This window comes from Rhinopithecus bieti, unplaced genomic scaffold, assembly GCF_001698545.2.
Source record: "Rhinopithecus bieti isolate Rb0 unplaced genomic scaffold, ASM169854v2 scaffold_35856, whole genome shotgun sequence".
In the NCBI taxonomy this organism is placed as follows: domain Eukaryota; kingdom Metazoa; phylum Chordata; class Mammalia; order Primates; family Cercopithecidae; genus Rhinopithecus; species Rhinopithecus bieti.
This window is the reverse complement of record NW_016815820.1, coordinates 130,577-146,303: the sequence shown is the minus strand read 5'-3', so window position 1 is coordinate 146,303 and position 15,727 is coordinate 130,577. Positions and strand designations below refer to the sequence as shown.

The window sequence follows — 15,727 nt, the reverse complement described above, 5'->3', positions numbered from 1 at the left end:
AAAAAAAAAAAAAAAAAAAAAAAAAAAAGAAAGTATCTGTAAGGCCGGGCGTGGTGGCTCACACCTGTAATTCTAGCACTTTGGAAGTCCGAGGTGGATGGATCACCCAAGGTCGCAAGTTCAAGACCAGCCTGACCAAAATGGAGAAACCCCATCTCCACTAAAAATACAAAATTAGCCAGGTGTGGTGGCACATGCCTGTAATCCCAGCTACTCCAGAGCTGAGACAGGAGAATCGCTTGAACCCAGGAGGTGGAGGTGATGGTGAGGTGAGATCGTGCCATTGCACTCCAGCCTGGGCAACAAGAGTGAAACCCCATCTCAAAAATAAATAAATAAGTAAATAAATAATATCTGTTAGATGAGTGGGTTAAACATTTTGGAATAATCAACAAACGGTAAATTGAACCCCTGGGAACAGAGGACCTTAGAAAAAATGCCCAGGAGCACAACATTCATCTGAGTAAGAGGAATCCACAGAATGGTCAGGTAGGTAAGAGGAAAGCCAAGGAATTTCAAAGTCAAAAAACCTAAATATAATGTTTCTCAGAGGAAGAAGTAGCCAAAAAACAATGCTGAGACATCAAGTATGAGAAGGAATAAGATAGAAAACAAGAAAGGCATTTATGGGAACTTTTCTGAATGTTCAAGAATGAGTAGGAGACAATCTGAATATGTATCTAAAGTTTCAGATCTAAATAATTACCTTATAAGATGAAATGAATTATTTGCTGCAAGAGCAGCTTTAACCTTTTTTTCTTCCCTTTTATTCCCCAGTAGCTTGAAAAAATACTTAAAGCTTAACCTTTATTAACTTGTTTATTCCATTTAAAGTGCCTACCTCTTCACTGCTGCTTGCTTGGTTAAAAAAACTAAAATTATGGCCGGGCACAGTGGTTCATGTCTGTAATACCAGCACTTTGGGAAGCAGAGGCAGGAGGATCACTTGAGGCCAGGAGTTCGAGGCCATCCTGGGCAACACAGCAAGATCCCCCCAACTCTACAAACGCGCACGCGCGCGTGCACACACACACACACACACACACACTAGCTGGGCATGATGGCATACACCTGTATACCCAGCTACTCAGGAGGTTGAGGTAAGAGAATCATTAAAGCCCAGGAATTCTAGGCTACAGTGAGCTATGATCACTCACTCCGCTGCACACCAGCCTGGGTGACAGAGCAAGACCGTGTCTCAAAATAAATAGATAAGAAAAATAAAATTTAAAAAAAATTTTAAGTAAAATAAAGTGTCTGCCACTCTAGTCTTTATCCCATCACCCTGTTTATTTCCTGCATGGCATCTATCACCATCTGTAATTAACTGGTTTCCTTATTGTTTATTGCAATGTGAACTCCAAGAAAACATGCGCTACCTTCCCTGTCTGTTCCATTAGTGGCTACATCCCCAGGGCTCAGAACAGTGCCTTGCTCTGCCAGGCGCGGTGGCTCACGCCTGTAATCCTAGCACTTTGCGAGGCCAAGGCAGGTGGATCACCTGAGGTCAGGAATTCGAGATCAGCCTGCCAACATGGTGAAACCCTGTCTCTACCAAAAATACAAAAATTAGCCAGCTGTGGTGGTGGGTGCCTGTAATCACAGCTACTCAGGAAGCTGAGGTGGGAAAATCACTCGAAACTGGGAGGCGGAGGTTGTAGTGATCCGAGATCAAGCCACTGCACTCCAGTCTGGGCAGCAGAGCAAGACTCCATCTTAATTTAAAAAAAAAAAAAAAAAAAAAGGCCGGATGCAGTGGCTCACGCCTGTAATCCCAGCACTCTGGGAGGCTGAGGCTGGTGGCTCACAGGGTCAGGAGTTCAAGACCAGCCTAGCTGATATGGTGAAACCCCGTCTCTATTAAAAATACAAAAAGTAGCCAGGCATGGTGGTGTGCACCTGTAGTCCCAGCTACTTGGGAGGCTGAGGCAGAAGAATCGCTTGAACCCGGGAGGCGGAGGTTGCAGTGAGCCAAGATCCCACCACTGCACCCCAGCCTGGGAAAGAGTGAAATTCTTTCCGCAGGCTTAGCGAAAAAAAAAAAAAAAAAAAGGAAAAGAACAGAGCCTGGCTCAATAAATAAATAAATATTTGTTTTTTCTAACCATCTACGTTTCTGTTTTATCTTTCCACCTACTTGGGGAAATGGGATAAGATAGAACTAGAAAATCATTAAGTTCCCATCTAGCTCTTTAAAAGAAACTATAGGAAGGCCGTTCGCAGTGGCTCACGCCTGCAATCCCAGAACCTTGGGAGGCCAAGGCAGCAGATCACTTGAGACCAGGAGTTCGAGACCAGCCTGGGCAACATAGTTCGATCCCCATCTCTACCAAAAAAATAATAATAATAATTAACTAAATTAAAACTGCAGGAAGAGCAAGAGAAAACACACTTTAAAGGGCAATAATAGCCAGACACAGTGGCTCACACCTGTAATCCCAGCACTTTTGGGAGGCCAAGGTGGGCAGATTACAAGGTTAGGAGTTCGAGACCAGCTTGGCCAACATGGTGAAACCCCATCTCTACTAAAACTACAAAAATTAGCTGGGCATAGTAGCACACGCCTGTACTCCCAGCTACTCAGGAGGCTGAAGCAGGAGAATTGCTTGAACTCAGGAGGTGGAGGTTGCAGTGAGCCGAGATCATGCCACTGCACTCCAGCCTGGGCAACAGAGCAAGACTCCATCTCAAAAAAAAAGCTTAAAAAAATAAAAAGGCAATAATAGATAGGGTATGGTGGCTCACACCTGTAATCTCAGTTACTTGGGAGGCTGAGGTAGGAGGATAGCTTGAGCCTACGAAGTTGAGGCTACAGTGAGCTGTGATTGCAACACTGCCCTCCAGCCTGGGCAACAGCATGAGACTGTCTCAAAAAAAAAAAGGGAGGGGGGGACAATAACAGAATCCAGAATCAGGCCTGTACCCCAAAGGAAATCTTATCAGCAGGTAAAAGAATTTCTCAGGTTCTATAACCCTGGCAGAGCAGGTAAACAAGTCAGAAACAAGATATCCTGGAAATGATAAAAGTAAAAAAAAAAAAAAAAAAAAGATGGCCGTGGGGCAGTGGCTGGCACTGGTTATCCCAGTATTTTGGGAGGCTGAGGCAAGCAGGTCACCTGAGGTCGTAAGTTCAAGCCCAGCATGGTCAACATGGCGAAACCCCGTCTCTACTAAAAATACAAAAATTAGTTGGGTATGGTGGCCGGTACCTGTAGTCCCAGCTACTCAGAGGCTGAGGCACGAGATTAACTTGAACCCAGGAGGTGGAGGATGTGGTGAGATGAAATTGCGCCACTACACTCCAGCCTAGGTGACAAAATGAGACTGTCTCAAAAAAAAAAAAAGTTACTAGCAAAATATTAAATGTAGGGTCAGTTTTGTATTTCTATATCTCAAAGTTTCAAAAGGGGAAAAAAATTATTTTCTTTTTGAGACAGGGTCTTGCTCTGTCATCCAGAGCAAGTAGTACAGTGTGCCAGAGTGCAGTGGCACAATCGGGGCTCACTGCAACCTCGAACGCCTGTGCTCAAGGGATCCTCCCACCTCAACATCTCGAGTAGCTGGAGCCACAGGTGTATACCACCACACCTGGCTAATTTTTCTATTTTTTGTAAAGATATGGTCTCACTATGTTGCCCAGGCTAGTCTGGAACTCTGGGGCTCAAGCTATCCTCCTTCCTTGGTCTCCTAAACTGCTAAGATTATAAGCATGAGCCACTGTGCCTGGTCCATAACAGTTTTTATGTAATAATTTTATTTATTTATTTTGAGACAGAGTTTCACTCTTGTTTCCCAGGCTAGAGTGCAATGGCATGATCTCGGATCACTGCAACCTCTGCCTCCCGGGTTCAAGCGATTCTCCTGCCTCAGTCCCCTGAGTAGCTGGGATTACAGGCATGCACCACCACGCCTGGTTAATTTTATATTTTTAGTAGAGACAGGGTTTCTCCATGTTGGTCAGGCTGCTCTCGAACTCCTGACCCCAGGTGATCTGACCGCCTCAGCCTCCCAAAGTGCTGGGATTACAGGCGTTAGTCACCACACCTGGTCCTGGAAATGTTCTCAAACATAAATAATATGGTGGTTATATGGCAGAATATTCTCATTTTTTAGGAGATAAATATGTTAAGTTCCAAGGCAAAGTATCATAATGTCTGTAATTTAAATAAGTTAAGTACTGAGGGGCAAAGAATCATAATGTCTGCAATTTAAAATGGTTCAGCAATTAAATGTGTATGTGTGTGTACGTGTATCTACACCCATACATCCACATATACAGACAAATAAAACAATGACTGAATCTACACAGTGGGTATACAAATGACAAATACACTTTCCATTTTTCTATATGTTTGAAAGTTTTCCTAATAAAAGTTGGAGGGGTGGCAGAATTACTGAAAAGTGTACTAATCTTAAAAAAAAAAAAAAAAAGCCCTAGCTGGACACGGTGGCTCACGCCTGTAATCCCAGCACTTTGGGATTACTTGAGCTCACAAATTCGAGATCAGCCTGGGGAACATGGTGAAACCCCATCTCTACAAAGTATCAAAAATTAGCTGGGGATAGTGGTGCACACCTGTAGTCCCATCTACTTGGAAGGCTGAGACGGAACGATGGCTTGAGCCCAAGAGGCAATGGCTGCAGTGAGCCAAGATCATACCACTGCACTCCAACCTGGGCCAGACCTTGTCTCAAAAAAAAACATAAAATAAAATTCTATACCCTCAACTCAGCACTTCTCTATTACATTAATATATAAATTCCCATGGTTCAGTTCAAACATTTTTGGGTGTGCCTATTATGCCAAACTACTGAACGCTGTAATTCTTAAGAAAATAAAACACAGTATGGCCGGGTGCGGTGGCCCATGCCTATAATCCCAGCACTTTGGGAGGTTGAGATGTGAGGATCATCTGAGCCCAAATGTTCAAGATCAGCCTGGGCAACATGGGAAACCCATTTCTACAAAAAATACAAAAATTAGCCAGACATGGCAGCATGATCCTATAGTCCCAGCTATTTGGGAGGTTGAGACAGGAGGATCATTGAACCCCGGAGGCAGAGGGTGCAGTGAGCTGGGATCACACCACTGCACTCTGGCCTGGGCAAGAGTAAGATCTCATCTCAATCAATCAATCAAAAAATCTATAAAAATATAAAAATATGTGTTTTTTAGGCCGGGTGCGGGGGCTCACGCTTGTAATCCCAGCACTTTGGGAGGCTGAGGCAGGGGGATCACCTGAGGTCAAGAGTTTGAGACCAGCTGGGACAACACGGTGAAACCCCGTCTCCATTAAGAATACAAAAATTAGCTGGGCGTGCTGGCGCGTGCCTATAATCCCAGATACTCGGGAGGCTGAAGCAGGAGAATCGCTTGAACCTGAGAGGTGGAAGTTACAGTGATCTGAGATCGTGCCACTGCACTCCAGCCTGGGTGACAGCACAAGACTCTGTCTCAAAAACAAATTTTTTTAAAAATGGGCTGGGCACGGTGGCTCATGCCTGTAACCTCAGCACTGTGGGTGGCCAAGGTGGGCGGATCACAAGGTCAGGAGTTCAAGACCAGACTGGCTAACGTGGTGAAACCCCATCTCTACTAAAAGTATAAAAAGTAGCTGGGCATGGTGACGCACGCCTATAATCCCAGCTACTCAGGAGGCTGAGGCAGGAGAATTGCTTGAACCCAGGACGCAGAGGTTGCAGTAAGCCAAGATTTTGCCGGCCGGGCGCGGTGGCTCAAGCCTGTAATCCCAGCACTTTGGGAGGCCGAGACGGGCAGATCACGAGGTCAGGAGATCGAGACCATCCTGGCTAACACAGCGAAACCCCGTCTCTACTAAAAATACAAAAAAAAATTAGCCAGGCGAGGTGGCGGGCGCCTGTGGTCCCAGCTACTCAGGAGGCTGCGGCGGGAGAACGGCGTGAACCCGGGAGGCGGAGGTTGCAGTGAGCTGAGATCCGGCCACTGCACTCCAGCCTGGGCGACAGAGCAAGACTCCGTCTCAAAAAAAAAAAAAAAAAAAAGATTTTGCCTCTGCACCCCAGCCTAGGCGACAGAGCACAAGATTCGGTCTCAAAAATAAATAAAATTTAAAACTAAAATATCAAGTGTGGGCCAAGCGTGGTGGCTCACATCTGTAATCCCAGCACTTTGGGAGGTTGAGGCAGATGGATCACTTGAGGTCAGGAGTTTGAGACCACCCTGGCCAACATGGTGAAACCTGTCTCTACTGAAAATACAAAAATTAGCCGAGTGTAGCGGTGCACACTTGTAATCCCAGCCAGTCGGGCAGCTAAGGCAGGAGAATTGCTTGAACCTGGGAGGTGGAGGTTGCAATGAGCTGGGATCATGCCACTGCCCTCCAGTCTGGGCGACAGAGTGAGACTCTGTCTCGAAAAAAAAAAAAAAAATGAATGAGAACACTAAAACAAGAACAATGAATGTCAATACCTATTTTCCTGCCCATGAGTCTTATGGGTTCCATGTTCATACACTTCCAAAGATAAGAAGTGTCAAAAGTTGGCTGGGCACGCTGGCTCACGCCTGTAATCCCAGCACTGTGGAAGGCTGAGGCGGGCGGATCACGAGGTCAGGAGATCAAGACCATCCTGGCTAACATGGTGAAACCCCGTCTCTACTAAAAATACAAAAAAATTAGCTGGGCGTAGTGGCGGGCGCCTGTAGTCCCAGCTACTCGGGAGGCTGATGCAGGCGAAAGGCGTGAACCCAGGAGGCAGAGCTTGCAGTGAGCCAAGATTGCACCATTGCACTCTAGCCTGGGCAACAAGAGCAAAACTCCACCTCAAAAAAAAAAAAAGAAAATGAAAATGAAAGAAGATGGTGCATCTTCATTTTTATGTGCAATCTCCCTCTACCAAATGATGTTAAATGAGCTCTCACTTTGAGAATAACGGTGATAACACACAAGACCCACAGAATCACTAGGAACTAAATTCCAAAAGAAAAGATTCTTTAAACTCGTCTACTTTTCAGAAGTTTTTTTTTTTTTTTTTTTTTTTGAGAGGGAGTCTCACTCTATTGCCCAGGCTGGAGTATAGTGGCACGATCCCAGCTCACCGCAACCTCCACCTCCCAGGTTCAAGCAATTCCTCTGCCTCAGTCTCCCCAGTAGCTGGGATTATAGGCCGCCATACCCGGATAATTTTTGTATTTTTAGTAGAGACAGGGTTTCACCATGTTGTTAGTAGAGACAGGGTTTCACCATGTTGGCCAGACTGGTCTCACACTCCTGACCTCAAGTGATCCGTCTGCCTTGGCCTCCCAAAGTGCTGGGATTATAGATGTGAGCCACCACACCTAGCCCTCTTTTTAAAATTAAAGCAAATTATGCCTATTTTAAAAGAATCAGAAGTTGCAGAAAACCCCTAACATACCCAGTTATAACCTCTCTCTCCAGATCATTTTGTATCCAGATTTTTATTTTAAAAAGTCACTGGGCTGGGCACAGTGGCTCACCCCTGTAAGTCCCAACACTTGGGCAGGATCCACGAGGCAGGAGGATCACTTGAGCCCAAGAGTTCCAGACCAGACTGGGCAACATAGTGAGACCTTGTCTCTATAAAAAATTAAATTAGCCCAGTGTGGTGATGCATGCCTGTAGTCCTAGCTACTCAGGAGGCTGAGGCCAGAGGATAACTTGAGCCCAAGAGATTGAGGTGCAGTGAGCTGTGACTGTGCCACTACACCCTAGCCTAGGTGATTGAGTGAGACTGTCTCCAAAAAGAATTTAAATTTAAAAGTCACTGATTTAAAAATAAATTATTCAATAGGTTAACAGGGCTTATTCTGGACAGAGTCAACAGGATGTTCTGGCTGAAAAAGTCAAATTTAAACAGAGTAGAAAGTGAGGAGCTAGCTATGTAAAACTCTAAGGAGAGCATTCTAGAGCATGGGCAAAGGCATCTGATGGGTCTTGGTTAAAGGATGGAGAGGTGTGTCGCAGGCAGCCCGAAGGAGAGAGTGACGGGCATAAGATGACGGATTTCTTGATTAGCATCTGAAACAGGTCCAAATCTATCTAAAATTAGCCCTCCTTTAGGTCATTTTTAAAGAATCCCTAAAACAGCAGACTAGCTCCACACTAAAAATTCAAATAAAAGCAAAAAAAGTCAGAAGGTATTCAAAATATGTCCTATCAATATAAAGATTAAATTTCTGATGCCTTGCTGAGAATTCCTGCAAGAGATTATAGCACCTCACACACTCCCAAAACATTCTCACTATTTACATACCCACCGAAGTTTCCACAAAGGTGCTCAGAATTTACTTTACTCTCTCTGGTGATGGATAATTTCCTTGTTTTCAAATCATTTTTGCTGTAAATACGCTGAGGCACTTACTTTTTGCTATAATAGACTCTTGGTCTCCACATTAAATACACAAACAGGCCAGCATGGTGGCTCATGCCTATAATCCTAGCACTTTGGGAGGCCAAGGCAGGCGGATCATGAGGTCAGAAGACTGAGCCCATCCTGGCTAAAATGGTGAAACCCCGTCTCTACCAAACATACAAAAAAATTAGCTGGGCATGGTGGCACAGGCCTGTAATCCCAGCTACTCGGGAGGCTGAGGCAGGAGAATCGCTTGAACCTAGGAGGCGGAGGTTGCAGTGAGCCAAGATTGTGCCACTGCACTCCAGCCTGGGCGACAAAGCGAGACTCTGTCTTTATGGAAAAAAAAAAAAAAGGGCACAAAGCACTCACAGAAAACTAAACACAGAATTCACTCTACATATTGGCCAAAGGGAGACAATTTCTGGATACTGAGCAACACACGATTTATGATCTTACATGAAAACCGATGGCTGGGCCCAGCACTTTGGAAGGCTGAGGTGGGCAGATTGCCTAAGCTCAGGGGTTCGAGATCAGCCTGGGCAACATAGTGAAATCCCAACTCTGTTAAAACACAAAAATATATATGCATATTAGCCGGGTGGGGTGGCATGTGCCTGTAGTCCCAGCTACTCGGGAGGCTGAGGCAAGAGAACTGCTTGAACCCGGGAGGCAGTGAGCCAAGATCGTGCCACTGCACTCCAGCCTGGCGACAGAGAGAGACTGTCTCAAAAGGAAAGGAAAAGAAAAGAAAACTGATAACAAGATGTGTTTATGTTTGTGGCCTGGGAGTTGGCTCATTTAGCATTTCATAAATGTTCTCTGTTCTCAGGTCATGACCCTTTGCCCAATGGTTTCACTGCGGAGAATTTATAGATGTGACTGAAAAAATATAAACTACAAATAAATTCACTGGATAACCTATTTTTTTAAAGTCATTTACTTAAGAAATTAATATGGAACCCAGAGTCTAGCAGTCGGTCAGTTTTGTTTTCTGATTCTGCAACCTGTGGCATACGGTTTTCTTGGCACGTGTGACCTTGGCATTTTGCCTATATTTACACAGACTGACAGGAGTTTAAGGCTGGAAGGAGCATTTATTTTACGTGAGGTAAAAGGTCACGTCAGGCTTGTCACCTGTGTGTACATGTGGTTAATTCCCAGTCACTTCCATGTATATCCACACACTGGCAAGGGCCAGTGAGCATGAAGCAACAGCAAGCCCTCTCAGAAGTAGCATTTGACCTCTGTTCTATAAAGAGTGCTAACAAACAAGTGGAAATTTTGATCCTATCATTATTTGGTTTTTCATCCCATCCTTCCCTATATGAAAGGAAAAGCTCTTGAAATAGTCCATTCTGGCAGGGTGCGGTGGCTCACGCCTGTAATCCCAGCACTGGCATGGTCAGCCCCAGGCCAAAGTGGGCAGATCACTTGAGGTCAGGAGTTCAAGACCATCCTAGGCACCATGGAGAAATCCCGTCTCTATTAAAAACAAAAATCAGCGGGGAGTGTTGTCCCAGCTACTTAGGAAGCTGAGGCATAAGAATCGTTTGAACCAGGGAGGCAGAGGCTCACAGGGAGGCAGAGGTTGCAGTGAGCCAAGATCACTCCACTGCACTCCACCCTGGGCAACAGAGTGAGACTATGTCTCAAAAAAAAAAAAAGTCAATTTTGTTTGGCAATTTCAATACCATTCCCTTGAGAAAACTGGATCCCACAATCAGAACTAAAAATCATCACTACAGTCAAGTTTTAAAAAAGGAAAAGAACTATTTAACCAGATGCAAAGGTATACATGACAAAACAAAACAAAAATTTTTAATGGTGTTACTATTCAGTGTTAGGAAATGAGGTACAAATCTCACATCCTAAAAACTCTTCAAGTCTTTCTGAAAAATACCATGTCATTCCTTCAATAATTAGTTATTTCGCCTCCTTTGATCACCACGTATTTAACTAGGTGTACTAGGTGCTTGAGAAACAAAAATAGGACACTTCACCTGCCTTTGATAAGGTCCACAGAAATAACGCCAATGCAGGCTGAAAGCTAAAATCCTTGTCACTCTCAAAAGCCAAGGACCTATCACTTGCACCCTAGAACTCCAAAAGATTCACAGAGTCGAGGTGAAGGCGCCCAGGTCACTGCTCAGGTGCTAGAGTTAACAGGCGGCTAAATGCACGTATAAACAGCAGTCTGAGAAGGAAACTCAGACGGAAAAAGTGTTGTCAACTGTCACCTACATCTTCCCAACCCCGCCCCCCAATCCTTTTTATAAATAAATGGAGAGTTTCTGAAGGGAACTGTCCAAGGTTACTTCCTGATACTGTGGAATGCTCTGGTTTGGGATACCCATGAAATTGTTTATATATTTATTGAGTACTGCCACACAACATCTAAAAGTTGACAAAGTGTCAACCAAGGCACATAGAACATAAAATAAGACCTCTTTCTCAACAAGATTAAAACGTCAAGAAGAAACTGACCGAAAGAGGGAGATCTCTAACTTCCCAAAGCAAGGCAACCCCCTGGAAAGGTACTGGAACTAGCGGAAGTTACATATCCAGGACAGAAGTGTCCCCCTCCCCAGGGGTAAAACTTTGAACCGCCATCTGACTATCCCACGGTGGTCGGAAACTTCCCTCAACAACAAGAAGCAACCAGACACCCAACAATCTCCGCCCTTGGCTAACCCCATGTGTCCTCAGGCCAGGCTATCGCTTCCTCCCCGGGCCCTGCCTCCTCCATCTCGCTCCCTTCCCAGGACACTCAGTAGCCGGCCTCGGCTTCCAACGCCGGCCTGGGTCCCGGGGTACCTGGAGGCCGCCGGGCTCGGTCCCGGGGGGCATCGGCCTCAGGCCCGCTCTCCAGGAGGCCCGTCGCGCCTCTAGTCCCCGACCGGGCCGCGACCCCCACCCCGATCGCCCCCGGGGACGGATCCCGCGGCCCCCGCCCTGCCGCCGGCCTCACCTCCTCGGCGTGCTTGCGCAGCGCCTTCTCCCGCTCGTACTGGGTGATGAGCTGCTCGTTGTCGTCCCGCAGCAGCTCCAGCTCCACCTGGTGCTCCTGGTCCTGCGCGAACACCGAGTCCAGGTTCTCCAGTACAGCCACCACCAGCGGCATCAGCTCCTTGACCACCTCCTCGTCGTAACGCCCGATGAGCCGCTCGAACTCGCGGTAGATGGAACCGGCCAGGCCGGACACCCGCTCCGACATCACGGCTCCGGAGCCGCCGGGTTCCTCCTGATACACCACACCGTCCTCCAGCTCCATGGTGGCAAGCGGGCGGGCGGGCGGCCCGGGGCGTCGCCGGCTGAGGGGCGGCACCGGCCCGCACGGGACTGGCCCGGCTCGGGCTGGGAAGGGGACTAGGGCTGGAGCCCGGGCCGGGGGCTGGGGCTGGGCCGGCGGGGTGGGGTCGGGGCCGGAGGAGGGGCAGGGGTGGCGGTGTGCCGCTCTCACCCCAAACTGCCGCTGCCACAACTGCCGGGCGGCCGGGCCGCCGCGCGCCCATACGTCATCGCGGGGCGGGGCTGGCGACGCTGTCGGCCCGATGGGCGGGCGCCGCCGGAGCCAGCCGCCGGCCGGGGCGGGGCCGGGGCGGGGCCATGCGTCTTCGGGAGCCGGCGGAGGAAGCCGTGGCGTCAACACCCGGCGCCGCGATGCGGAAGCCAATGGGAATGACTGCGGTCGGAGGGTGGGGAAAGTGTCCATCCACGGCGGGATTCGCGGGGCGGGTCCCAGGGGAAAGGGAGGGGTTCGGGAAGAGTGACGAGTTAACTTCGCTGGCATTTCTATGGATTTTTAAAGCTCACAAAGCACCTTCTCACTTTATCCCCACAACAGGCGTAAAGCGGCAAATGTTTGGACCTCGTTTCACAGACAAAGAAACTAGGCCCAGAAAAGTGGTAGTGCTCTCAAGGTCACGCCCCTGGAACGGGAAACGGACTGAGCCGGGACTCAAACCAGTTCCACAGATTGAGAATTCCGGGCTCCGAAAAAAATGGGAAACTGAAAGGGAGGGGAAAAAACCATAACCAGGGTCTACCTAAGTGGAAAGGTGGTCTCGACTAGAATAGGGCTGTTTTGTGCTATGAAACAGCAAGGGTGAGATGAGGGGAAATTGGAGTTACTGCTAATAGGTATGGGATTTCCTTTTGGGATAATGAAAGTGTTCTAAAAATTGATTATAGTGATGAATACACAACTCTAAATATGCTAAAAGACATTCAACTTTACACGTTGAGTGAATCATATGGCGTTTGAATTATATCTCAAGTTATTAAAAAATAAACAGGAAGGGTGATAGCATTCTGGAGAAAGTTACATGTTGCACTTTCCCAAATAGTGTGTCTGCTACTTCTGGCCAACTTGGGACGGGGACATTTCCAGGCTCCAGCCACCCTCCTTTCCTCGTCTTGAAGTGGGGCGGAAAGGGTAAGTGGGAGGTTGGGGAGCAGAGGAGGAAAGGGGTGGAGTCACTGGAGTGAATAAGTCCCTTGACAAGTGAGATTTCTGCCGCCTGGGAGAGCGTCACGTGTGGGGAATGACACAACTCCCACGCCAGAGCGGGCTGAGTCAAGATCGCTTCCCGGTGTGCTCACCTAACGTCCGCAAATAGGACGGAAGACACTCTCAAAAGTCCCTTCTCCCCGCCTCAGGTGACTCAGTTCTCCGTCCCGACTCGTTTAAGAAAAGGGGGAGGAAAGGCTGGATAAACATAGGTTTAGGGGGAGAACTGGCCACCCACTGGGATCATAACTACCCTTAGCTTGGGGTTTACAAGTTCAAGTACTTCCCACCAAGTATGAAGTAGTTCCCTAAAGTTTCCTACGCATGACCCACCTGGAGACCCACAAAAACAATATGAAGGTTGGGCAAGAGCAAACCTATCAATTTAGAAGGACAAGGATGAAAATACTAAGTCTTATGAAGTGCCGGATGGGACTGAATTTGCTTCCTGTCTTTTCACCCATTCTCACCCTCACCCCACATTCACCTTTCTGTCATTTAGATGTTTGGGTAGTAGGAATGCCAACCAGCTGGTTGGCTGTGAGCCCCAAATGCCCTTTCTCTTCTTAACCTTTCATACTTGAAAACCAAAAAAAGTCTTATCTGAATCTCTCCTTTTATTTTCTCTTCCTGAGGGCTATCACTCACCTGATCTACCTACATACATGCCTCTCTTTTCCTGGGGGATCAGAAGAGCCGAAAAACATACGGGCAGGCTTTACTTTTCTTTCCACAACATTATCATACACATCAGAAAATTTAAAGAAAAAGGTGTCGGCCGGGCGTGATGGTTCATGCCTATAATCCCAGCACTTTGGGAGGCCAAGGCGGGCGGATCACGAGGTCAGGAGTTCAAGACCACCCTGAAAAACATGGTGAAACCCCATTTCTACTAAAAAATACAAAAATTAGCCGGGCATGGTGGCGCGTGCCTGTAATCCCAGCTACTCAGGAGGCTGAGGCAGGAGAATTGCTTGAACCTGGAAGGTGGAGGTTGCAGTGAGCAGAGATCATGCTATTGCACTCCAGCCTGGGCGACAGAGTGAGACTCCATCCCAAAAAAAATTTTTGAAAAGAAAAGAAAAAAGTATCGATTTTTCAAGTAGGAGATTTTAATTGTCATTCCTAATAAGTATACTTCTTTAGGTATAAGTTCAACATAGAAAGATACACACTCATGTCTTGATTATAAGCTTCTGCCAGTTATCAGAGATAACATTTAGTTAAAATTCAGCTAAATAACCATCAACCGATGAATGAATAAAATGTGACATATATATACAATGGGCTATTATTTGGCAATAAAAAGAAAGTCATTGGAGGGGAGGGGAGTGGGCGTGGTGGCTCGTGCCTGTAATCTCAGCACTTTGGGAGGTTCAAGTCAAGAGGATGGCTTGCGCCATGAGTTGGAGATCAGCCTGGGCAACATAGTGAGACCTTCATCTCTGACCAAAAAAAAAAATTTTTTTGGCCGGGCACAGTGGCTCACACCTGTAATCCCAGCACTTTGGGAGGCCAAGGCGGGCCAATCACCTGAGGTCAGAGGTTGGATATTCAAGACCAGCCTGACCAACATGGAGAAACCCTGTCTCTACCAAAAATAGAAAATTAGCCAGGCGTGGTGGCATGCGCCTGTATTCTTAGCTACTCAGGAGGCTGAGGCAGGAGAATCACTTGAACCTGGGAGGCAGAGGTTGCAGTGAGCCAAGATCGAGTCATTGCACTCCAGCCTGGGCAACAAGAGCAAAACTCCATTTCAAAAAAAAAGAGTAGAAAAGAAAAAAGAGGCCGGGCAAGGTGGCTCACGCCTGTAATCCCAGTACTTTGGGAGGCCAAGGCAGGTGGATCACCTGAAGTCGGGATTTCAAGACCAGCCTGACCAACATGGAGAAACCCCATCTCTACTAAAAATACAAAATCAGCCAGGGTGGTGGCGCATGTCTGTAATCCCAGCTACCCGGGAGGCTGAGGCAGGAGAATCGCTTGAACCCAGGAGGTAGAGGTTGTGGTGAGCCGAGATCGTGCCATTGCACTCCAGCCTGGGCAAAAAGAGCAAAACTCTGTCTCAAAAAATAAATAAATAAATAAAAGAAAAGAAAAGAAAAAAGAATTTTAAAGTACATGCCATGACATAGCTGAATTTTTTGAGACAGAATTTCGCTCTTGTTGCCTAAGCTGGAGTGCAATGGTACAATCTCAGCTCATTGGAACCTCCGCCTCCCGAGTTCAAGCGATTCTCCTGCCTTAGCCTCCCAAGTAGCTGGGATTACAGGTGTGTGCCACCACACCCAGCTAATTTTTTGTATTTTTAGTAAAAATCGGATTTCACTATGTTAGCCAGGCTGATCTCAAACTCCTGACCTCAGGTGATCCACCTGCCTCGGCCTCCCAAAGTGCTGGGATTACAGGCGTGAGCCACCGCACCCAGCGACAAAGCTGAATCTTGAAAAAGCTAAGTGAAAGAAGTCGGTCACAAAGGACCACATATTATACAATTCCATTCATATGAAACGTGAATTTAGTGATTGGCTAGGTCTGAGGGGCATGACAGGGTGAGATGAGGGGAAATGGGATGCCTGCTAATAGATATGGGGTTTCTTTTTGGGATAATGGAAATGTTCTAAAAATTGATTATAATGATGAATACAGAATTCTGGAAATATGCTAAAAGACATTCAGCTCTACACATTAAATGAGTGAATCATATGGTATGTGCATTATATCTCAAGCTATTAAAAAACTAAATGAAGTAAAAGGTATGGCTGGCCGGGCATGGTGGCTCATGCCTGTAATCCCAGCTGGGCCATAGACCGAGACTCCATCTCAAATAAATAAGTAAATAAATAAATAAAATTTATGGCT

General features: G+C 46.9%; 1 protein-coding gene across 1 annotated transcript in view; it reads right to left on the bottom strand.

The window, feature by feature from the left end:
- The window catches only part of SPAG9 (sperm associated antigen 9), a 160,650-nt gene extending 148,791 nt beyond the window's left edge, over positions 1–11,859 (bottom strand). The window contains exon 1 of the mRNA XM_017853862.1: positions 11,324–11,859. Coding sequence (XP_017709351.1) covers positions 11,324–11,626 — 303 coding nt within the window. The 5' untranslated portion in view covers positions 11,627–11,859. The remainder of the gene's footprint in view (positions 1–11,323) is intronic.
- Positions 11,860–15,727: the final 3,868 nt, after the last annotated feature.